Source organism: Chenopodium quinoa, unplaced genomic scaffold (genome assembly GCF_001683475.1).
Source record: "Chenopodium quinoa cultivar QQ74 unplaced genomic scaffold, ASM168347v1, whole genome shotgun sequence".
NCBI lineage: Eukaryota > Viridiplantae > Streptophyta > Magnoliopsida > Caryophyllales > Amaranthaceae > Chenopodium > Chenopodium quinoa.
The window spans coordinates 3,932,832-3,954,790 of NW_018745523.1; the positions used below are offsets into that span (position 1 = coordinate 3,932,832).

A 21,959-nucleotide genomic window follows, 5' to 3' on the forward strand; every position below is an offset into this window, starting at 1 on the left:
CAATTATTGTTTATGTTGCATTAATCGCAATCTTCATGCCTCTATCACAATGGCCAGGGAAAGTACAAATGTAGTAGCTTTGACCTTTGACCAATGTGATTTGGTCATGTCCACTTTTGTAAACTTTTGATCCACTTGATGCTTTGCAACTATGGTATCCTTCTTTGCTTACGACTGCCACATTGTGTTGTGCTTTGTCATAATTAAATGCTACAAAACAACATTGATTTTGTTAAAAATAAGTCATTAATATTTTTTGAGAAGTAAACAAATAATTAACTTAAATAAACTAAATTAATTTAATTCTTAATTTGTTTATACGGTATATATAAATATTACTCCATATAATAATAAAAACTCAATTGTAAATAAGTTTTTCTTACATACTAACTTAAAATTTGTTATATACCTCAGAGTGTACCCAAGCCTGCCCTTTACCATGTGCAGCTTGGGCGGCTGCACAGGGCCCAAATGTTGGAAGGCCCATTTTTAATTCATTTTCCCTTTGAGCGTATAATTGTAGTTTTGTAAAGTTGTCAAGATCTTTATTACTTTGGGAAAGCAGCATATTTGCTTCCGAAATTCTCAGCATTAATTCCATGTTCCACTCAAATCTTGGTCAACATTAATTTCATATTCTACTCAAATATTGCAATTTCCTTGAATAACGTATATTCATAATCTTCAATATATTCAATTTGAATCTTCATTTGATCCTCTTAACTCCTCCCCAAGTTAAAACTGCCAGAGATTTGATTATCTTGAAGATTTGATAATCAATATCAAATCGCAAAATTTATTTTCTACATAAATTATCCTAATTCAAGCACATCTCATCAATTACTTTCTCTTAATATTCACGTTGTTGACTTATATTCGGGGTAATTTTTTTTCATCTGATTTTCTTATTAAGATAAAGTCGGATGATTTTGGCAACACTTGTTCTGTTCGAAGGTAGAGTAGCCATGAACTGAAAGGTTTGATTCACATGATTTACCTCATAGGAATGGTAATTAGTTATTGAAAATAATTTGTTTGAATTAAAAAATAGTGCTGACTGTATATGTATACGGAGTACTGTTATAATGTTATTCAGTGAGTTTATTTGATAACAAGGAATTAGAACTCAGTAAAATGAAAAACAATCGTCAAAATGAGAACAAATATTTACGATATACCCGGGTATCTTACTAGTTTATTAAAAGGCGTTACTAATAATGTTTCTGTGTCACGTAGACCATGCTACGTCATCTACACCATCAGGGGAATCGAACACTCAACCTCTTATAAGAAAGATAATTATTTAAACATTTAAACCAACTATCAACTATGGAGTATATTATAATTTATAAACATGAAAAAAAAAACTATATAATTGATAATCATAAGGTCTAATTATTAAAAAAGAAAAAGACAATATAAATATCAAATACATATAATCACACGGAATATTAAAAAAGCAATCTGATGCAACGCTCGGGCTACACACTAGTTATTTATCAAAATGAGAATAATAGTAGATACATTAAAACCATCATTACTTTTTTAAAAAAATTTGATTAATGATAAATAGGATGATAACACAGAATATGATTAATAATATATTATATTTTTAATAAAATAAGATAAAATAGCTAGCTTTGAAAGAGGGGGAAAACTGACCTAAGACATCACCAGCTTTGAAAGACTTGCCATTAGGCCAATTTTCCACATTAAAAGACCACCCAGCAGCATCACCTACCGTGTACTCGGTGGCAAGGATTGGCTTGGTAATAGCAAGGAGGCACAATATGCCAACTCCAAGCAACAAACCTAGCTTTGCACTACCACTTCTGTGAGCCATTCCAAACAAATCAAAAATATATTTATAAACTTTAAGATGGATTTGATAGAGTAAATAAAGAATTGAGGTTTTAAAATGTTTTGGTGTGACAAGTAAGATTGAAGCACCAATATTTATAGAGGAAATTGTACACTTATATATGGTAAGGCTTTAATTATACATTTATACTGAAATAAATCACTAATATTTTGAAAGATAAATAAAATATCATAGGGGATAGGAATACTATCACACGACAAGCCATATATATATATATATATATATATATATATATATATATATATATATATATTATTTTTCTTTTTTTTTTTTCATTTTCTTTCTCCTCTCTCTTTCCTATCCTCTCCTCCAAGCTTCAAAACGTCGTTGCTGTCACCATCTTCGCTGTCATCAAAGCTCCAAACCAACCAGACCTCCGTCGTCGTCGTCTTCGTCTTCACCTTTGCCGGCGAAAGCTTCAAACGAACCTGACCTCCATCGCCGTCGTCTTCGCTTCATCTTTGCCAGCGAAATCAACCAAATCGACCTTCATCTCCGCCGTCGTCTTCATGTTTGTGGTGAATTGCAGATTTCAAGTGAGATTATGAGGAATTGCTTGAAGCTCCAAACCCTAAAATTTCCCCCAAATTTCGAAGCTCCATTTTTCGATCTAGTGAGGTGGTCGATCTAGATGCGCGGCTTGTGAGGAGGGTGAGGTGGGTCGATCTGGTGCGGTGGTTAGGTGCAGTGGTCAGGTGTGGGTTGCTGGGCGTGGTTGGTGTGGGTGGTTTTGGGATCGGAGTTGCTGGTGGTTAGGGTGGGTTTTAGGATCGGAGTGGGTATGGGTTGTTGTGTGTTGCTGGTGGTTCATTGTGTGGGTTGGTAGGCACAATTGGTGGGCGTGGTTAATGTGGGTTGCTGGTGGTTGGTGGGCGAGGTTGGTGGTTGCCGATGGTTAGGGTAGTTTTGGGGATCAGAATTGGTGGCAACATGGTTGCTGCTCGTGGTTGCTGGTGGCGTGGGTTAGTGAGTACGAGTGGTGGTGGTGGTGTGGTGAAATTTAAGGCTTTGAGGTGGTGTAGGATTAGGGGTTACTTATTTGGTTAGGAGTTACTAAGGGGGTTACTAGGTCCGGTCAGAGGTTACTAAGGGGGTTACTAGGTCTGGTTAGGGGTTACTTGGTACGATCAGGGGTTACTTGGTCCGGTTAGAGGTTACTTAAGGGGTTACTTTGGGGGTTACTTGGGGAATTAGTAGGGGTTACTTAAGTGGGGTTACTTTGGGGGTTACTTGAAGGGTTACTTTGGGGGTTACTAAAGGGGTTACTTTAGTGAGGTTACTTAGGGGGTTACTTTAGCTGGGCACCCTGCCGCACTGTGCGGCCAGCCGCACCAGAAATGCACTGGAATACTATACAAATAAATAAGGATCTTTATCCGATCCAAGAAATAATTAAGGAAATACTATTTCTTTTTTGAGTTGATTCGAAGTCATAATATTGCAAATAACTTTTTTCTATCACAAGAAAAACAATAACTAGTTTTATATAGAAATGATTATTTTTTTGGTGTATTTTGTTTGGTGTTTAGAGTTTTATATACAAATGAATAGGATATACTAGTAGAAAATATCAAAAAGGTACCCCCTAATTGCCACCGGTTCAGTCCAAACCGATGGCAAAAATGGCTTTAAAAATTGGTGGGAAGCTGAACTAGGATATAAGGCACCGGTTCACTTCAAACCGGTGGCCTTTCGGTGGCAAAAGCATAAAGGCCACCGGTTGAACCGGTGCCTTTGTGAACCGGTCCTTTAATTATTAAAAAAAAATCGCGGCCCTTTAAAATATCCCCCAACCCTAATTTCTTCTCAGCTCTCCCTCTCCTCTCCTCCTCTTTCCTTCCTGCTCCCCGATCTCCATCTCCTTTTTCTCTTTCTAGATCTCCTCCTCCTTTCTTTCATTCGAAGACCACCAACAATTCGAAGACCACCAACATGCAACACAAATCTGGGTTTTTTTTAATCGATTTTGATTTTTATTTTCGATTTCTGGGGTTTTTTTTTTTACGATTTAAATTTTTTTTGTGGGTTTTTTTTATTTCAATTATTTCGATTTATGGGCGTTTTTGATTTGTGGGTTTTTTCCATTTTCAATTTATTTTGATTTTGATTGTTTTTTTCGATTTATGGGTTGGATTTTTTGGGTTTGATTTTGGGTTTAATTAATGGATTTTTCTGGGTTCTTGCATGTATTTTTTGGGTGTTTTTTTGGGTTTGATTTTGGATTTTAATTTGATTTTTCTGGGTTTCATTAATCGATTTAAATCGATTTTCGGATTTCAATTTGATTTTTCTGGATTAACTTTCGGTTAAAATAATCATTTATTTTGGGTTAATGCATGCGTTTTTGGGGTTTTTAGTATTATTTTCGTTATTTCTAGGTTTTTTTCTAGGTTTTTTTTTTCCATTTCAATTCGATTTTAATTGGATTTTATTTCGATTTTCATTTTTTCGATTTCTGGGTTTATTTTTTTTCGATTTTGATTTTTTTTTTCGATTTTAATTTTTGGGTTTTTTTATTTCTAGTTTTTTTTTTATTTCAATTTTGATTTTTTTTTTCGATTTCTGGTTTTTTTTTCTCGATTTCAATTCGATTTTAATAGATTTGAATTTCTAGTTTTTTCTTTTTTTTTTCTAGGTTTGAATTCGTGCTTTCATTTTCTGGGTTTGAATTTCTGTTTTTTTTTTTCGAAACTTATTTATATTAATCGATTTTTTTTTTTAATTCGTGCAGGTACATTGATTTAGATCTTAAATTGAAGAGTCAAGATGCAAGAATATTGATTTAGATGTGTATGGGTTTTTTTTAATTTTATTTATATTGTAATTTTTTTTATTTACGAGTATATTGTAATTTTTTTTATTTATTTATATGTTGTAATTGATTGTATTTTTTTTATTATATATTGTAATTTTTGGATTATATTGATTGAAATTCGATTTATACTGTGATGTTCTTATTTATTTTAGTTGATTCAATTGTTAAGTGAAACACTACAAGAAAAAATTCGTCGGAACTTATGCAATATCCGTCGGAAAGAAGGTTTCCGACGGAATTCCGTCAGAACCGTTCGTCGAAAAACACTTTGTAGGAAATAGGTCATATTCTAACGGAATTTCCGTCGTAAACCTTCTTTCCGACGGAATTTACGACGGAAATAACTTCGTCGGACTTGAAATTGACCCTAACTGATGGTCCTTCGCAATATTCCGACGGAAAAACATCCGTCGCAAACTAACAATTCCGACGGAATTTTCTGTCGGAAAATATAATTTCCGATGGAATTTAATGTCGGAAAATGTAATTTCCGATGGAAAATTCCGTCGGAATTTTTTGTTTGTGAGGAAATTTTCCGTCGGAAATTATATTTTCCGACAAAAAATTCTGTTGCGAAGAACTATTCCGTCATAAGTTTTAGTTTGTGAGGAAATATTCCGTCGGAATTCTTTGTTTGCGAGGAATAATTCCGTCGGAAAGACCTTCCAGCCCGCCAGAAATTTCTGTAAAAAAAGGCATTTCCAAACCTAAATTTTGTTTATAATAAATCGACAAAAAAATGCATTTCAAAACCTGAAATTGTTGTTTTAAAATAAATTAATTACCGACCTACGAAATTATATTTATTTACAAATATATATAATAATTATGTCCTAGTACAAAAGATAGTCCATATTTTGGTATCTATACCAAACAAAAGCTATGTTAGAGTGAATCTTGATTTGCTAGACTAAAGCTAAGCTACGCAATTGCCTGGGTACCCTGGCCTGCTCTACCACTACCCGGGTCGTCCCTTGGGTCTCGATGCTGAGGATGAATGGTGGAACGTGAGTCGTTGTTGGTGAAACGACTCTTCATCTCATCCATACTCTCCTTGTATCTCCTCTCTATTTTAGCCATTCGGGAGTCAATTCACCTTTGCATCTCGGCTTCCATTTGATTTTGGAGAGCTTGCACCCTGTGTTCCATCTGGTCTTGCATCTGAGGAATGACAGACAGCGTGTATTGCTGTGAAGAACGGGAAGCTCGACCCATCCGGTTGCCATAGTAGAGCTCTGCACTTTGGCCAAGTCCTTTCACACGACCCTTCTTATTGCGTTCACCCACCGTCTCCCAGTACAACTCATTGGGACTCTTCTGAATCCCCTGACTCCTTGTTTCTTCGAGCTTCTTCTGGTAGGTTTCCTACAAAATATTGAAGATAATAAAAAAAATTGTAATAAAAAAACAACCAACAATATAAGGTAAGGTTTCTTATTCTTGATTATTCAGTTGCATATTTGGCCTATATGGCTTAAATTTTAGGTGCCTATGGATAGAAATTAAGAAAAATAAGCACAAAAGTCACTTTACGACCCTTATTCATCCAAACGCAAGCAAATTTGGCCTATATGGCTTAAACCATGCCTATTTTCTATGTTTTCAATCAAATGGACTCATTCTTTCTTCTAACATTCCAATATCAATTACTTTTAGGTGCCTATGGATAGAAATTAAGAAAAATAAGCACATATGTCAATTTACGACCGTTACTCATCATAATACATCCAAATTTGGCCTATATGGCTAAAACCATGCCTATTTTCTATGTTTTCAATCAAATGAACTCGTTCTTTCTTCTAGAATTCCAATATCAATTACTTCTAGGTGCCTATGGATAGAAATTAAGAAAAATAAGCACATATGTCAATTTACGACCTTTACTCATCCAAAATCATCCAAATTTGGCCTATATGGCTGAAACCATGCCTATTTTCTATGTTTTCAATCAAATGGACTCGTTCTTTTTTCTAAAATTCCAATATCAAATACTTTTAGGTTCCTATGGATAGTAATTAAGAAAAATAAGCACATATGTCAATTGTCGACCCTTACTCATCCAAAATCATCCAAATTTGGCCTATATGACTAAAACCATGCCTATTTTCTATGTTTTCAATCAAATGGACTCGTTCTTTCTTATAACATTCCAATATCAATTACTTTTAGGTGCCTATGGATAGAAATTAAGAGAAATAAGCACATATGTCAATTATCGACCCTTACTCATCCAAAATCATCCAAATTTGGCCTATATGGCTAAAACCATGCCTATTTTCTATGTTTTCAATCAAATGGACTTGTTCTTTCTTCTAACATTCCAATATCAAATACTTTTAGGATCCTATGGATAGAAATTAAGAAAAATAAGCACATATGTCAATTATCGACCCTTACTCATCCAAAATCATCCAAATTTGGCCTATATGGCTAAAACCATGCCTATTTTCTATTTTTCAATCAAACGAACTCATTGTTTCTTCTAACATTCCAATATCAATTACTTTTAGGTGCCTATGGATAGAAATTAAGAAAAATAATCACATATTTCAATTATCGACCCTTACTCATCCAAACTCATCCAAAATTGGCCTATATGGCTAAAACCATGCCTATTTTCTATGTTTTCAATCAAATGGACTCGTTCTTTCTTCTAGCATTCCAATATCAAATACTTTTAGGTGCCTATGGATAGAAATTAAGAAAAATAATCACATATGTCAATTGTCGACCCTTACTCATCCAAATTCATCCAAATTTGGCCTATATGGCTAAAACCATGCCTATTTTTTATGTTTTCAATCAAATGAACTCGTTCTTTCTTCTAGCATTCCAATATCAATTACTTTTAGGTTTCTATGGGTAGAAATTAAGAAAAATAAGCACAAAAGTCACTTTACGACCCTTATTCATCTAAACTCAAGCAAATAAGCATATAATGAGTTCTACTTTGCTAATTTGTCATATATCAAGTCATATAATAAGTTTTTACCGCAATCCATTTTGCTTTAGTGTTGGCAGCCACTTGGCCTTTTCCAGGCACTTTCTTGAAGTGTGTCTTCAAGAAAAGATCATGGGCATTTGGTAATTGGCCTTGGTTTTGTGCTGCCTTTATATATACATGCAGAAAATCAATGAGAACATGTTAGCCCAAAAAAATTCATTAATACACAAATGACTTAATTGTTACTGGACAGATTTTAGGAACCTTACCATCCTTTTAGCATGCTGTACAGCTGACATTGAACCTTGAAAGTAGGTCGGTTCAACGACATTTTCCATGGATCCGCCTCTTCTGTTCTTCTTGTTTTGTTCCGTTCGCTTCTTATAATCTAGATCAGTGACAACAATTCGCATCATGCGTTCGTGGACATCTTTGTTAACCAGATGAACTTCTATAAGAGGGGGGGGGGGGTGAATGGTAAACAAGAACTTATAGCAAAATTAAAGCGGAATTTTAAATGAAAGCTATAAGGAACACGAAAATGCAAGAGAGGATTTTTACGTGGAAACTTCTTGGGCCCAATCAAGAAGAAAAACCACGACCACTACGGATTTTACTAAACTCTTTCACTATAGGGCAACGACTCTGTTACAACCTATAAGGACCTCTACTTGAGTTTCTCAATAAACTCAAGTTCCCACAGTTGTTCCCTCAAACAACTGTACTCACAAGCTTCGACTCTGAAGCTCTCTCTTACACTCTTAGGCTCAACTCAAAGCCTAACTACAACAAGAGTTCACTCAACCCTTTTCCCAAAAACCCAAAATACAACTCTGTAATCTAGTGTGTTGGAAAAACTTATGCAATAGGAACTCAGACTCTAAAAGAAAGTTCAAAGATATTTCAAGAATGTTTTTCAAGTTAAGTCTGGTGAGTCGTTCAAAGTTTACAACTCTCTATTTATAGAGTACTCATAAACTCTAAACGACTTCCCACTCTCCCCACAACAGTCATATTCCCATGATCATAGGACATGAATCCATAACTGATTGTTGAGGAAAACATGGGAACGTGATGACCAAGTGATAGAAATATCTTTTAATGGTATTCCTAAGACTAAGTCACAAAAGATTAAAACGTGTAAAACTAACTTGGAGAAAAAGAAATTTTAATAAAGATAATATCTAAAATTTATTTTACAAAAATAAATAATCTTTTTACCAAAATAGATTTTATCACATCAAAATCTTTAGCTTTTCAAGAAAAAATAATTTTAATATATTTTCAAAGAGTTTAAAATATACGTTCATATTTTTTTCTTAAAAAACAAGTATGTTCCTTCTGAGTTCCAAATCACTATAAGTTCCCAACACTTACATAAATCCTAAAATAAATTTAGTCTTCATGTCTTATCTTGTTTGAAGCTCCAACTCTGTAGCTTCAATTTGCTTCGTTCCAAGTTCCCACTCAGGATCATGAATAATGAACAAAGGTTGTTCCCTTAAGGAACATGACACACACTTGTTCCCAAAGGGAACTAGATAAACCTTTGTTCCCAAAAGGAACATGATAAATATTTACTTGATTTTCTTTCGCTTGTTTTTGCCAAGTCTGTAACACAAATTCTTTTATGTTCCTTCTCGGGAACTTTATTCATCTACGCACAGGAACTTAATAAAAACATTAGTTAAGTTTGTTTGGGTCATCATCAAAACATAGAGTACAACAATATTCCCCCTTTTTGATGATGACAAACCAAATCAAACTTGAGAGAGAAATAAAAATCAAGCACAAATCAAGCACTCATAACAATACAAAAAAAAAACTATACATACTATACTACCTGAGAACTCGGAACTTTAGCGTACAAGTTTGCTTTGTCTTCCCCCTTTGGGCTTCATCAAAAGAAAAATATTGAACAAAATAGCCACACACACCACTACTTCCATAGAAATAGCCCCTTAGAAACAAAGCAAAGTATCTCCACATATTTATAGGATTAGGCAATCAAACTTTGCAAGATCAGGTAATTGCACAATAGGAAATCAAAAGCCATGTGTTCCATTAATAGCAAGCATTAAAAAAAGGCCTTCACCCAACAACTACGTAAACATAAGAAAAATAAAAAAAAAAATTTACCTAAGTTTTAAAATAATAATAAACACCATAGTTTGGAAAAAAATGGGTGGAACAAGTAGGCTATTCAAAAGTCACGGTTTGGTGATAGTTGACATGATTGCTTGATGATTTTGAGACATTTGATCTTTAAGGTTTTGTAGTTCCTGTTGTAAAGAAGCCACGGTCTTCTCAAGCTCCTGTACTTTGCCAACAAGCTGCTCATTAGATTTAATCACATTGACAAAAGAAGTCTTAAGTTCCTCTAATAATTTCTCCTTCTCTGTTTTAGAGGGACTAGACGATCCAAATGCAGCAAAACAAAAACCTTGAGAAAACGAAGAGGGAACACCAGTTGAGTGACCGACAATAGGAGGAACACTAGGTACCGAGGTCCCATATCTGTTTAGCATTTTTACATCCCATGAAACGATTGTGTTCATGAGGTCCAAGACCACAATGAAGTAGTTTCACAGCCAAAGCATTAATTTCCATCTTTTCAAAATCATCTTTATCAAATTCAGAGATAGGTTTAGGAACTACCTCGTTTTGTTCGTTGGTTGAAGTAACATTAAAGTCTCCAACTTCAATTACACACCATACCTGGTAATTCTCCGCCATAATAAAGACCTCCATTCTGTTCTTCCAATAGGAATAGAATTTCCCGCTGAACATGGGAGGTCTTTGCGTAGAGTAACCTTCTTCGAGTTTCTCGTGCGAATTCATCTTTCTCAGAGACTTAACTCTACAGGGTAGCCTGTATAATCTGAGTAACCTGCTCTGATACCACTTGTTAACCAGATGAACTTCTCTAAGAGGGGGGGTGAATTGTAGACAAGAACTTATAGCAAAATTAAAGCAGAATTTTAAATGAAAGCTATAAGGAACACGAAAATGCAAGAGAGGATTTTTACGTGGAAACTTCTTGGGCCCAATTAAGAAGAAAAACCACGACCACTACGGATTTTACTAAACTCTTTCACTATAGGGCAACGACTCTATTACAACCTATAAGGACCTCTACTTGAGACAAAATATGTTATGCAATATTACAAGTCCGAGTAGTCATTAAAAACTAAACATTCGAAGACAATAGTTAAAGGAGTAACTACATGTTCTCCTCTTCATTACTCTTATCACTACTACCACTATCATTATCACTATCATTATTACTATCACTAGTGTCATCTAAAAATACATCGATGTCCTCTTCTTCGTCACTATCACTGGAGTCAATGCTTTCTTCTTCTTCTTCTTCTTCTTCTTCTTATTCTTCTTCTTCTTCTTCTTCTTCTTCTTCTTCTTCTTCTTCTTCTTCTTCTTCTTCTTCATCGCTTGAGATAACAAAGCCATCGTCATCATCATCATCACTATCAAGTTCATAGTCTGGAATGTTAGTTGGTGGACAAAGCGTTGCATGTACTTGTGGTGAAGGAGCTTGCAAAAACTCTAAATCCACCGGAGCATCAATCATCGACCTTGCTTGAGTTCTAAATACAACCCACCATTGAACCCGATCACGTTAGGGTAAGATGCATAAGACACTTGAGACACTTGGTAAGATAAGACAAATGGATCATAATTGAGATATTTCTTAGTATGATTTACTTCGACAAGCTTGTATTGTTCATGAATGTTCATTCCTTTACCACAATCCATCCAATTGCAACTAAACAAAATAGTCTTGTACTCTTTTTCGGGATCGGTGTAGACAAGTTCAATTATGTCGTTTAAAATGCCAAAGTACTCTCCACCGTCCTCACTTGAGACACATACCCCATAATTCATCGTAGATTTGTGTTTGCCACAGGACTGTGTGTGGAAATTAAAGCCACTGACAAATATCTGGTTCCAAGTTCGAACACGCTTGAAAGGCCTCATAGACAATGCTCGAAACATATCGGAACTTGGTTTCTGTTCCCTCACCTTTAACCGTTACGAATACAAATGTCACACTAATTGAAATGAAATATATTGTATTATCAGAAGTTAATCGATATGCAATGTTCGAAAAGTATTATCACCTTGTGATGAAACCAATCAGGGAAATCACTTTCGCATTTCTCCATGACATCTTCTCGCTGCAAATATGTTCGAGTACTAAGAATGTAGTCCTCAAACTGCCTAATAGATTAATGACACATGGTTAATCATTGCAGCAATTATATTAAATTTAAGGGTTTTTCAAAAGTTTATCCAAAACATATATACCTTTCGTATTCACCAAGAATGCCGTTATTTCTTAAAACGAACAAATGAGCACGTTCGAGTTCCTTGTCATCTAAATACCGAGTTTTACCCACATTTGACACACGACCCTTATCCACCGTGAAAAGCTATGGGATTTCATCGTTGTCAGCCGTGGATTCCACATCAGCATTCACATTTCGACCTAGATCTCGTGTTTTTGTGTCAACTGAGGGCTGAAAGTAATTGGAGCAGAAGTTTGATATCTCTTCAGTGAGATAAGCGTTGCATATGGAACCTTCAACACGAGCCTTATTACCAATTTTTCGTTTCAGGTGATTGAGGAACCTGTAAATATTTTTATAACCGTAGAAGTATAAGTAACCCTAAGCAATGAAAGAGATGAAAGTAAGAGTTGAGAAAGGGCCTTTGATTTACCTTTCAAAAGGATACATCCACCGATATTGAACAGGTCCACATAATTTTCCTTCATATGGAAAACGAATTGGTAAATGCTCCATGGAGTTGAAGAAAGATGGAGGGAAAACCTTCTCAAGCTTGCACAGGATCTCAGCTATGTTTTTTTTCCAATCGCTCCATGTCGCTAACTGTAATTGTGTAGCAACATAAATCGCGAAAGAATTGGCTTATCTTTGTAATTGCATTCCATATATGGTTAGGGAGCAATTATCTCAAAGCAGTGGGCAACAACCTCTCCATGAACACGTGACAATCATGGCTTTTCATTCCATGTAACTTACCTGATTGCAAATCAACGCATCTGCTCAAATTGGAAGCGTAACCATCAGGAAACTGCAGCTGTTTGTCCCACTCACACAAAACCTTTCTCTGAGCCTTGTCAAGAGCAAATGGAGCCTTTGGCATGAATTCTTTTCCTCTATCATCCTCTTGAAGATGTAGCTGGGGCCGTTTACAGTATTTGGCAATGTCATTCCGAGCTGATGGCATGTCACAAGATAGCTTTTTCACGTCCATTATAGTGTAAATCAACTAATCAAAAAATTTCTTTTCAACGTGCATGACATCTAAGTTGTGACAAACATGCAGATATTTCCAATATGGAAGGTCCCATAGAGTGCTTTGCTTGAACCACCCTTTTTTTGCATTCTTGAGACGTTTCAGTGCCTCGGGGCCATCTATTGCTTTCGGGAGGTTTTTCGCACATTCCCAGAGTTCCTCTCCTGACATGATGTGAGGTGGTGAACCTTCTTCGACTTTGTTTTTACAAAATGCATTTTTACTATTTTGAAAAGGATGATTTGTCGGAAGGAATTGACGATGGCAATCAAACCAAGAAACCTTACCACCATGTTCGAGCCAAAATGCTTTGCTTTTCTCCATGCAATATGGACAAGCCTTCTTACCGGCTGTGGTCCAACCAGATAACATACCATAAGCCGGGAAGTCACTAACGGTCCATAGGATGGCTGCTCGAAGATTGAAATTTTGTTTTCTTGAAATATCGTAAGTATTTGCCCCAACTTCCCACAACTGTTTCAACTCGTGTATGAGCAGTTGCATGTAAAAATCCAAGTTTCCCTTAGGGTTTTTAGGACCAGGAACGAGTAACGAAAGAAACATGAACTGTCTTTTCATACACATTGACGGAAGCAAGTTATAATGGGTCAAAATGACAGGCCAACAAGAATATTGTCCCCAAACTGACCATGTGGAGCAAATCCATCCTTACATAGGCCAAGTCGAACATTACGAGTTCAGAGGCAAACTCAGGAAAGCAACTATCAAGGTGTTTCCACGCTTCACTGTCGCTAGGGTGTGCCATTGTGCCTTGAACTCGAGGATTTTTAGCATGCCATGTCATTTCCTCGAAAACGTTTTTAGTTGCAAAAAGCCTTTGCAACCTAGGTGTGATAGGGAAATAAAATAGATTATTCAAGGGCACTAAGCTACCTTTAGAAGTCTTCTTGTATCGATCGCTGCCACACACCCTACATGTAGATAATTGAGCATCATCTTTCCAAAACAACATACATCCTTTCGGGCATGCATGAATCTTTTCATGGGGCAGCTCTAACCCCTTAACAATTTTCTTGACCTCATAGAATGTCTCGGCCATGTGGTTGTTGTTAGGAATCGCTTCATTAACCAAAGAAGCAAATCCATCAACACATCTGTGCGACAAATTATACTCGCACTTTAGGCTAGTGATTTTAGAAGCCATCTCTAACACAGACAATGAACTCCCTTCGTATAACGGTTGTTCAGAAGCCCTTAACAAATCAAAAATGGCTTAGCTTATGCATTAGGCTCCTCCTCTAATGAAAGAACCGCCTCTCCAGAATGCCCTTCATCTTGAGACTGACCAAATGCATCCAAAACCATTTCACGATATTCATTTGACTTCCTTCCACGAGTTCCTGGAAACCCTTCCCCGTCACACATCCACTCATAGTAGTTAGGTAAAAAACCACTGCGATACAAATGAAGTTTAACCGTATCCGCATCCCAAAGACGTTTGTTTTTGCATTTAAAACATGGACACCTAACTTCATTCGGGTTGCTACTCTCGGGATGATCTTCCACATATTTAAGGAATTCATCTACCCCTTTCAAGAAATTAGGATTAATAGAATTCCCAACCTTCCTTTCGTACATCTAGCTACATTCTTTTCGTTTCTTGATTACAAGTTCTACACAACTAACACATATGCCATTAATCACATTAGTCACAAAGCACAATATATATTCATTATAGATCAAAGTGTTATGGAAATGCAAATGAGAAGATAAATGATTTTCAAGGGTCCTTATCACTCCAACCTAACCCATCCTTGGACGTTTAATCTCACTAGTGAATGTATGCTAGGATTTCAATTCTATGGAAAATCCGGCAGCATTTCCCTACAGTTCTCCAAGTACACGATATAGGCAATTAGAAACACCTATATATGTACCTAGAGAACATTGTAGAGAAATGACAAGCAAGGATCTTCCTTAGAATTAAAAAAAAAAGGAATACATTCACCACCTAAGTGAGAATAAACGTACAAGGACAGTCCCAACCAGGGACTATTCAAGACATACCCCTAATGTATATGCCTTGAACGGGTATCTAGGCATATGATTATGCAAATGATTTATTTAAAAATATTAAAACTAAATTAACATACAAAATATTATACAAATATATCATAATCAAACTTAACATATACAAACAAATCATAAAACCATAACATTAATATAAACAAATCAAACCAAACAAAACCAAACAAAACTAACATATCATTATATTAAATCTAGTAACATGCATTATATAAAATTAAACATAAGTAAGAAACATTATATTAAACTAAACAAAACTAAATTAGATTATAATGAACTAAAGTAATCTAACATATATCATATTAAACAAAACGAACAAAATATAACTAAAGTTTCATAATATTAAACTAATCTAATATACTTTAGTAAAACTAAACTAAATTAAACCACATTATATTAATAAAAAAAATTAACTAAACTAACGTACTTACAAAAAAGTAAACTAAACTAAACTAACATAGTTACAAAAAAAAAATTAAACTAAACTAAACTAAAACACATTATATTAGAAAAAACTTAACTAAACTAAGTTATGTTAAACAAAACCAAACCAAACTAACATACATACAAAATATTAGGGTTTATAATGTGACTAACCTCTAGATCTGCACTTCTTTTTTACAATTAAACCATCTAATTGTACAAATCCTAGAAAATATTTTTAAAAATAAATTAAACAAATAAGGGTTTATTATTAAACAAAAAAAATTAAAAAAACATGGGGGAAACTGATCTTGGCGTGGCGCCGGCGACAACAACCAGCCATGGCGAGGGAAGGGAAGAGGCCGGAGGCTGCGGTTGTGGTGGTCACGGCAAAAAAAAGTCAGATTTGAATGTAATTAAAAAAAAACAAAAAAAAAAGTGTAAACAGACCTAGACGCGGCGCCGGAGGGACGGAAAACAAGCCGCCCCTTCAACCGCCCTCTTTCTCCTTCTCCTTCTCGTCCTCTTTTTCTTTCTCCTTCTCGTCCTCTTTTTCTTTCTCCTACTCGTCCTCTTTCTCTCTTACAATGTCGGTTCCGTTTGGGTCATCGACGGCGACGGAGGGCGAAGGTTGCGTGACGGCCAGCGGCGGTGTGGTCCCCTTTTTCTCTTTCCCTCTCTCTTTCTCTCTCCTTCTCTTTCTTCTGTGCAACGACAACCCCCCCCCCCTTTTGTTTTTAGGTTAAAAATGAAATTGGGTAATTTTAAAAAAAATCCTATTATTTTCCGACGGAACTAATTTCCGTCGTAATTCCATCTTCTGACGGAATTTTCCGTCGCAAAACTATTTTCGACGAAAAATTCAGTCGGAAAAAGGAAATCACGACGGAAAATATTTCCGTAGGAAATATTACGACGGAAAATTCGTCGAAACATTAGAAATCCGGCGATAAATTGTGACGAAATATATTCCGTCGGAATTTTTGAAATTTGCGCCGGAAAAATAGGTCCGTCGGAACCTATCCGTCGGTATTTAGCCTATTTCTAGTAGTGAAAAAAGACAAAAAAAAATAAAATTAATATTTTTGGCACCAGTTAACTGGTGCCAAAAACAATGAAAAAAGAAATTTGGGCCATTTTTGGCACCGGTAATAACCACTTTTGCCACCGGTTTGAACCGGTGGCTTTTCATGCTAGTAATTGACAAACCCCCCCCCCCCCCCCCGACATTGGCACCGGTTCAAAACCGGTGGCATTGAGGGGTTTTGAAGCGGTGCCAATTTCGTTTTTTCACGTAGTGATAAGATAATGAATGCTGACAGATTATTATATACTGGTCCAAATATTACTAGAATATCATATATATATTTATAAGATAAATGTTTTTTTTTTCTGGTAAAAGTTAAGTAGCTAAATGAATTTAGAAAGAATACATACAAATTCATAATAACTTTCCAAGTTTCCATTATATATACGACATATCATATATAGATACATGCACTCTAAATTTTTTAGCCTCACCTATTTACTCAAAAGATGCATTAAACAAAAATAATAATCGTATTTTACATGCAATGACATGGGGCATAGCAGCATACATCGTCGTCCATGCCAATACTTCAATCTCTCTATATTTATGACGCTTATGTAATGCATCCTATGTTAAACGCGGGTCTGGGCCGCACCCGCAAACTAAGAGAGAGAGTCCACTTCATAAGTCCAAAGGAGGTTCCATCACAAAACCATATGGTCTGCTCCTGCATCAGGGATGATAAAAATTAATTCTGACGCAGCCATCTTCAGATCAGATTGCGTGGGGCTTGGTGGAGTTATGCAAGACGAAGTTGGGGATGTAGTTGCCTCTACTTGTCTTCAAATGGGAGGGAAGTTCGAGCCTGACATTGCTGAAGCACTAGCCATGAGACACTGCTTGCTCATTGCTATTGAATCGGGTTTCACAAAGCTTTGTGTTGAAACTGATTGCCTCAAATTGTTCAGCCATATTTCGAAAAAGACTGTCTCCTATACTGAATTTGGCATGATTGTTTATGATATCCTACAGCTAGCTAGGGGCTGTCAGGTTTGTTCCTTTTCCTTTGTTAAAAGGAGTGGTAATCGGGTAGCTCACGAATTAGCAAAACTTTGCTCTTCGTTTGATTGTATTAGAGTTTGGATGGAGGAAGTTCCTCCTAGTATTGTGAACTTTGTTTTGGCTGATTTAAGCCTTTGGAGTAGTTAATAAAATGCTCTCTGCTTGGTTGCTTGTCAAAAAAAAAAAAAAAAAAAAAAAAAAAAAACCAATGTGAGACACTTACATATGGTGACACTTGAGAGGTTTATTCTTCAACAACCTACTATTATGGAGAACAAGCATGTTATTATGATAGATTGATACGAGTATAATGCATGAATTTTATATACCACAAATATGTTTCGTGATTTATAACACACACACACAACCAATTGATGTTGTGGCTTGTTGGACTAACCTCTTTTGGTCCCGGGCATATATGCCTTGACGGACTTATGCTGTGTTCTTTTGAGCTTCTAGGTAGAGCAGAGTAAAGCGAGGGTCAGAGCATATTAAATTTCAGTAGAGCAGAGAAGATTTCAGGATAGCAGAGTAGAGCCGAGCACAGCAGAGTAAATTTCAACATTATTATTAATACTATTATTAATGTTGCTGTTGTTGTCGTCGTCGTCGTTGTTGTTAAGTGCATATACCATTGATTTAGGTGAGTGAAAACATAAATAAATGTTTACCATATTTAACATATGTTAATAATAGAAAGATATAAGATAACAATTTACTTATTTTCATTTCACAAAAATTTTAAAATGAAATGATTTAATGAGTAATAATGATTTTACTTATAAATATGTCTTAATCATATATATATTTAACCCTCATAATAATAGTATACAAAGTATTAATCGAAAACAACCTCTCTTTTTTTATTTTTAATTCTTAAATTGTATGGAAATATTTGAAAAATAACTAGTGTGCGGCCCGGGCTTTGCACCGGGTTACCACTTTGATTAAATTGTTTATTTGTGAAATATATATTGTCATCTTTTTTGACAAAATGAAATATATTATCATCGATTATGTATGGTATGCGTAAATACTAAAAATAATGTTACTAATTGATAAAGAGTATAGAAAGACAATTTTTAACACTCTATTGTTTGTGAAATGTTGATTTTATTCCTCTTATTTTTTTTTTCAAACTGCTTATCTCGTATTTCCTTTTTAATTGATGCATATCATTTATATTTATATTTATATGTATAGATTACATCAATTGTTATTGGTTAAGATGGTAAGGATGTAGATCTTGTTTCCTTGAGGTCTAGTGTTTGAAACTCATCAAAAGCTTTTTTAAATAATTAAATACTAGATGAAGCCTTTGCGATGCACGGTTTGTTTGAATTTTTAAAATTTTTTTTTTATTGTATGTGCTAAAATTTGTTATATATTTAGATAAAATTCATAATATCAAAAGATGATATTTTATATTTAATTAATTTAAACTTAAAAATTTATAATACTACTTGGCGCGTTAAAGATGATAAAATTTTTCTTACATGGAATTTGAGTTATTTAATTTTAAAACAAATTAATAATCTCTTATTTAATTGGCTACAATTAAAATTTATAATACTACTTGGCGCGTTAAGAAAATTATATATATATATACATTAGATTATTATTGATGATTATTATTATTAATTATTATTATGATTAATAAATATTAATTATTATTATATTATACTTATTATAATTATTTAAAAAATAATAAATTATTATCATCAGTACATTATTAATTATTATTGTTATTATTAATTATTATTAATTATTATTTGAAAATAAAGCAAAGCAGAACAGATTTGATCTCAGCAAAGTAGAGCATAGCAAAATAGAGCAGAGCAGAGCAGCTCTAAAGAACAGGGCCTTATGCACCATCAATGTATATGGCCGTATGGGACTATTATGGGGCTAAATAATGTTTGGTACGATCCTAGATTTGGTATTAATCTTTAAACCTTATAAAAATACAAAAGTAGCTACTATAGCTTGTGAGTAGTAACTGTTGGTGCTATTACATAGACACCCTTACTTTTAATGGATTTCCGAAATTGCCCTTTCTTTGCCAATTGCATTATGTTTGACAGTTGTTTGCCAATTATGCCCTTTATTTCTCACCGACTTTCTTATCTACTTCCTTCACGCTCTCTTTTCTGAACTCAGAAAAAAGCTAAGAAACATAGAGAGAGAAAGGATGGCTTTTCTTCTTCTTTAAATGTTCCCTTTTCCCAAGAATTTCTCAAACCCTAATTTCCCATATTTATGCAATTTTCTGTTCAGAATTATTTTTGATTTCCTTCAATTTTTCCTATTTTAATCAATGTCGCTGCTCAAAATTATTGTTCACATGGTTGATGATATCCCATTATCAACCTTAGGAAAATTCAAGCCTGAAAAACCATCAATTAACTTCCATCGAGGAGATGGTACGCCAAAATAACACGAAGAGAACTGATGACGAAGAATCAAATCGAGGGGAAGAAGAAGAAGACCAAAGGGTAAGTTTAAAGAGAAAATAGTATATGTCTGCAGTTTTAATAGGATTATTTGGATTTATTTTGGATATTTGAGAACATTCCTGCAGTTGAATAGAATTATTGATGTGATGTGGATACGATATCCGTCTCCTTTCTCTTTCTTGTTCTAATTGGTTCAATTTTCATCTCTTCTACTAGATTTAACCTTTTATATGAAAGTTTGGGTTTAGGATTGACTCCTCTAGATTGCTTTGATGTGGCCGGCATTTATAATCAAAGAGAGGATGACAAAGGTACATCAACGATTTAATTGAACACAATTGGAGTTGAGAGGCAACAGTCAGCAAAGAGCCAAAGATAAGCCCCATTGAAAGGTCACAACCACACTCCTCAGCTTTGGATTACATGTAAAAGCTCAAGTTTTCATCACTTTCTGCTCACAAACTTGGAACTCTTTGTTTCATTGGTTTACTGGTACTTTTTTTGTTCTTTTGATTTCTTTGGGTTTTCTTCTCCTAGGTACTCTTCATTTGTTTTTTCACTCAATTTTGATCATTAGATTAGTTTTGTATCATTGTATAATTTGTATGTACAGATATCAATATATCATGAGATTCTTAGTTTCCAACATTTCATCTATACTTGGCGCATATATGTACTCTGCATTATTAGAATACATGCCCAACATTTCAATAATTATTGTTTTTCATATTATTAAATGAATTAGTGTTATTACAATTTCTATTGTTAATTAAATTGTGGTTGCTGTAAGATCAACAATATTTACATACAGAGGTTAGAGGAATATTAAAAGGGGAGATTCTAGACAAAGACGGAGGAAACCATCCTTATAGAAGGAAGATTATACAAGAAATCATCTTTAATGTAATTGTGGAATATATAAATAGAACTTTCTAAAATTTGAAAAGTCATAAATATATATATATATATAATTTGACATTAAAAAACAGGTGTTGACTAAAATTTGTGAAGTCATATACTTCCTCTGTTTATTATTGCACCATAAGGGTTGGGTGCAAATATTTTGGTAGTGGAAAAAAGTAAGAGAGAGAGGTAAAAATACAAAACTGCCCATGTGACATATTAATAAACTAAAAAGTAAGTGTGAAAAAGCAAGGGTATGTTGGGTATTTGTAGTGTGAACACAAATAATTTTTTTCCTAAATAGAAAATGGTGCAATATTTGTGAAAATTCCTAAAAAGACAAGTAGTGCAATAATATATATATATATATATATATATATATATATATATATATATATATATATATATATATATATATATATATATATATATATATATATATGTAGAGAGAGAGAGAGAGAGAGAGGGCAATGTCTTAGCTAATTTGTAGCACTTTCATAATAAAATGTATATTGAAAGGCATTTATGAAAATGTTAACTAATTTGTAGGACTTTTAGAATAAAATGTTCAACCTTATAGTAGAATCGTGCTAGATTCCCAAGTAAATGTTTTTTTTAAATGTTTATACAACCATATTAATAGATAGCTTGTAAGAGAAAGAATCGAATGAGGATGGAGGGAGAAGAAAGAAAGAGAAGAAGGGAGTAGGACAAGGAGAGGGAGAGAGAGAGAGGGGGGGGGGAGGGAAGGAGTGGGAGGAGGATAGAGTGATAGAGGAAGAGTAACTATAGCCCACTACCAGGTATGAGCTCATAGTTGTCCATACCATAGTATTTTTCCCTATTTTTCCTTTCCTCTTCATCTTCTTCCTCCTTTAAACCCTTTCCCTACCTCCATGGATAGCTCCCATTGCCGGCCAAACCTTCGCCCACCACACCTCCACTTCCGACAGCAAAAATCCACCCCACCAGCCACCACCTCGGTTGAAACCCAGAAGCACTTAACCACCTCTGTTAGAAATCACCAAAACCCACCTAAAAAACATAACCCAAAAACA

At 34.6% G+C, this 21,959-nt stretch overlaps 2 protein-coding genes across 2 annotated transcripts; both read right to left on the reverse strand.

The window, feature by feature from the left end:
* Nucleotides 1–10: 10 nt before the first annotated feature.
* On the reverse strand, nt 11–2,053 carry LOC110715673 (basic blue protein-like). The gene is made up of 2 exons (XM_021894269.1): nt 1,663–2,053; nt 11–210 (listed from the first exon to the last, which is right to left on the reverse strand). Exons 1-2 carry the CDS (start codon nt 1,841–1,843, stop codon nt 11–13), a joined length of 381 nt encoding a protein of 126 aa, XP_021749961.1. The 5' UTR covers nt 1,844–2,053.
* A 3,736-nt stretch (nt 2,054–5,789) lies between these two features.
* On the reverse strand, nt 5,790–8,057 carry LOC110715646. The gene is made up of 3 exons (XM_021894231.1): nt 7,911–8,057; nt 7,690–7,806; nt 5,790–6,062 (listed from the first exon to the last, which is right to left on the reverse strand). The coding sequence occupies exons 1-3, from the start codon at nt 8,055–8,057 to the stop codon at nt 5,790–5,792; spliced, it is 537 nt and encodes a 178-aa protein (XP_021749923.1).
* Between the last annotated feature and the right edge of the window lie 13,902 nt (nt 8,058–21,959).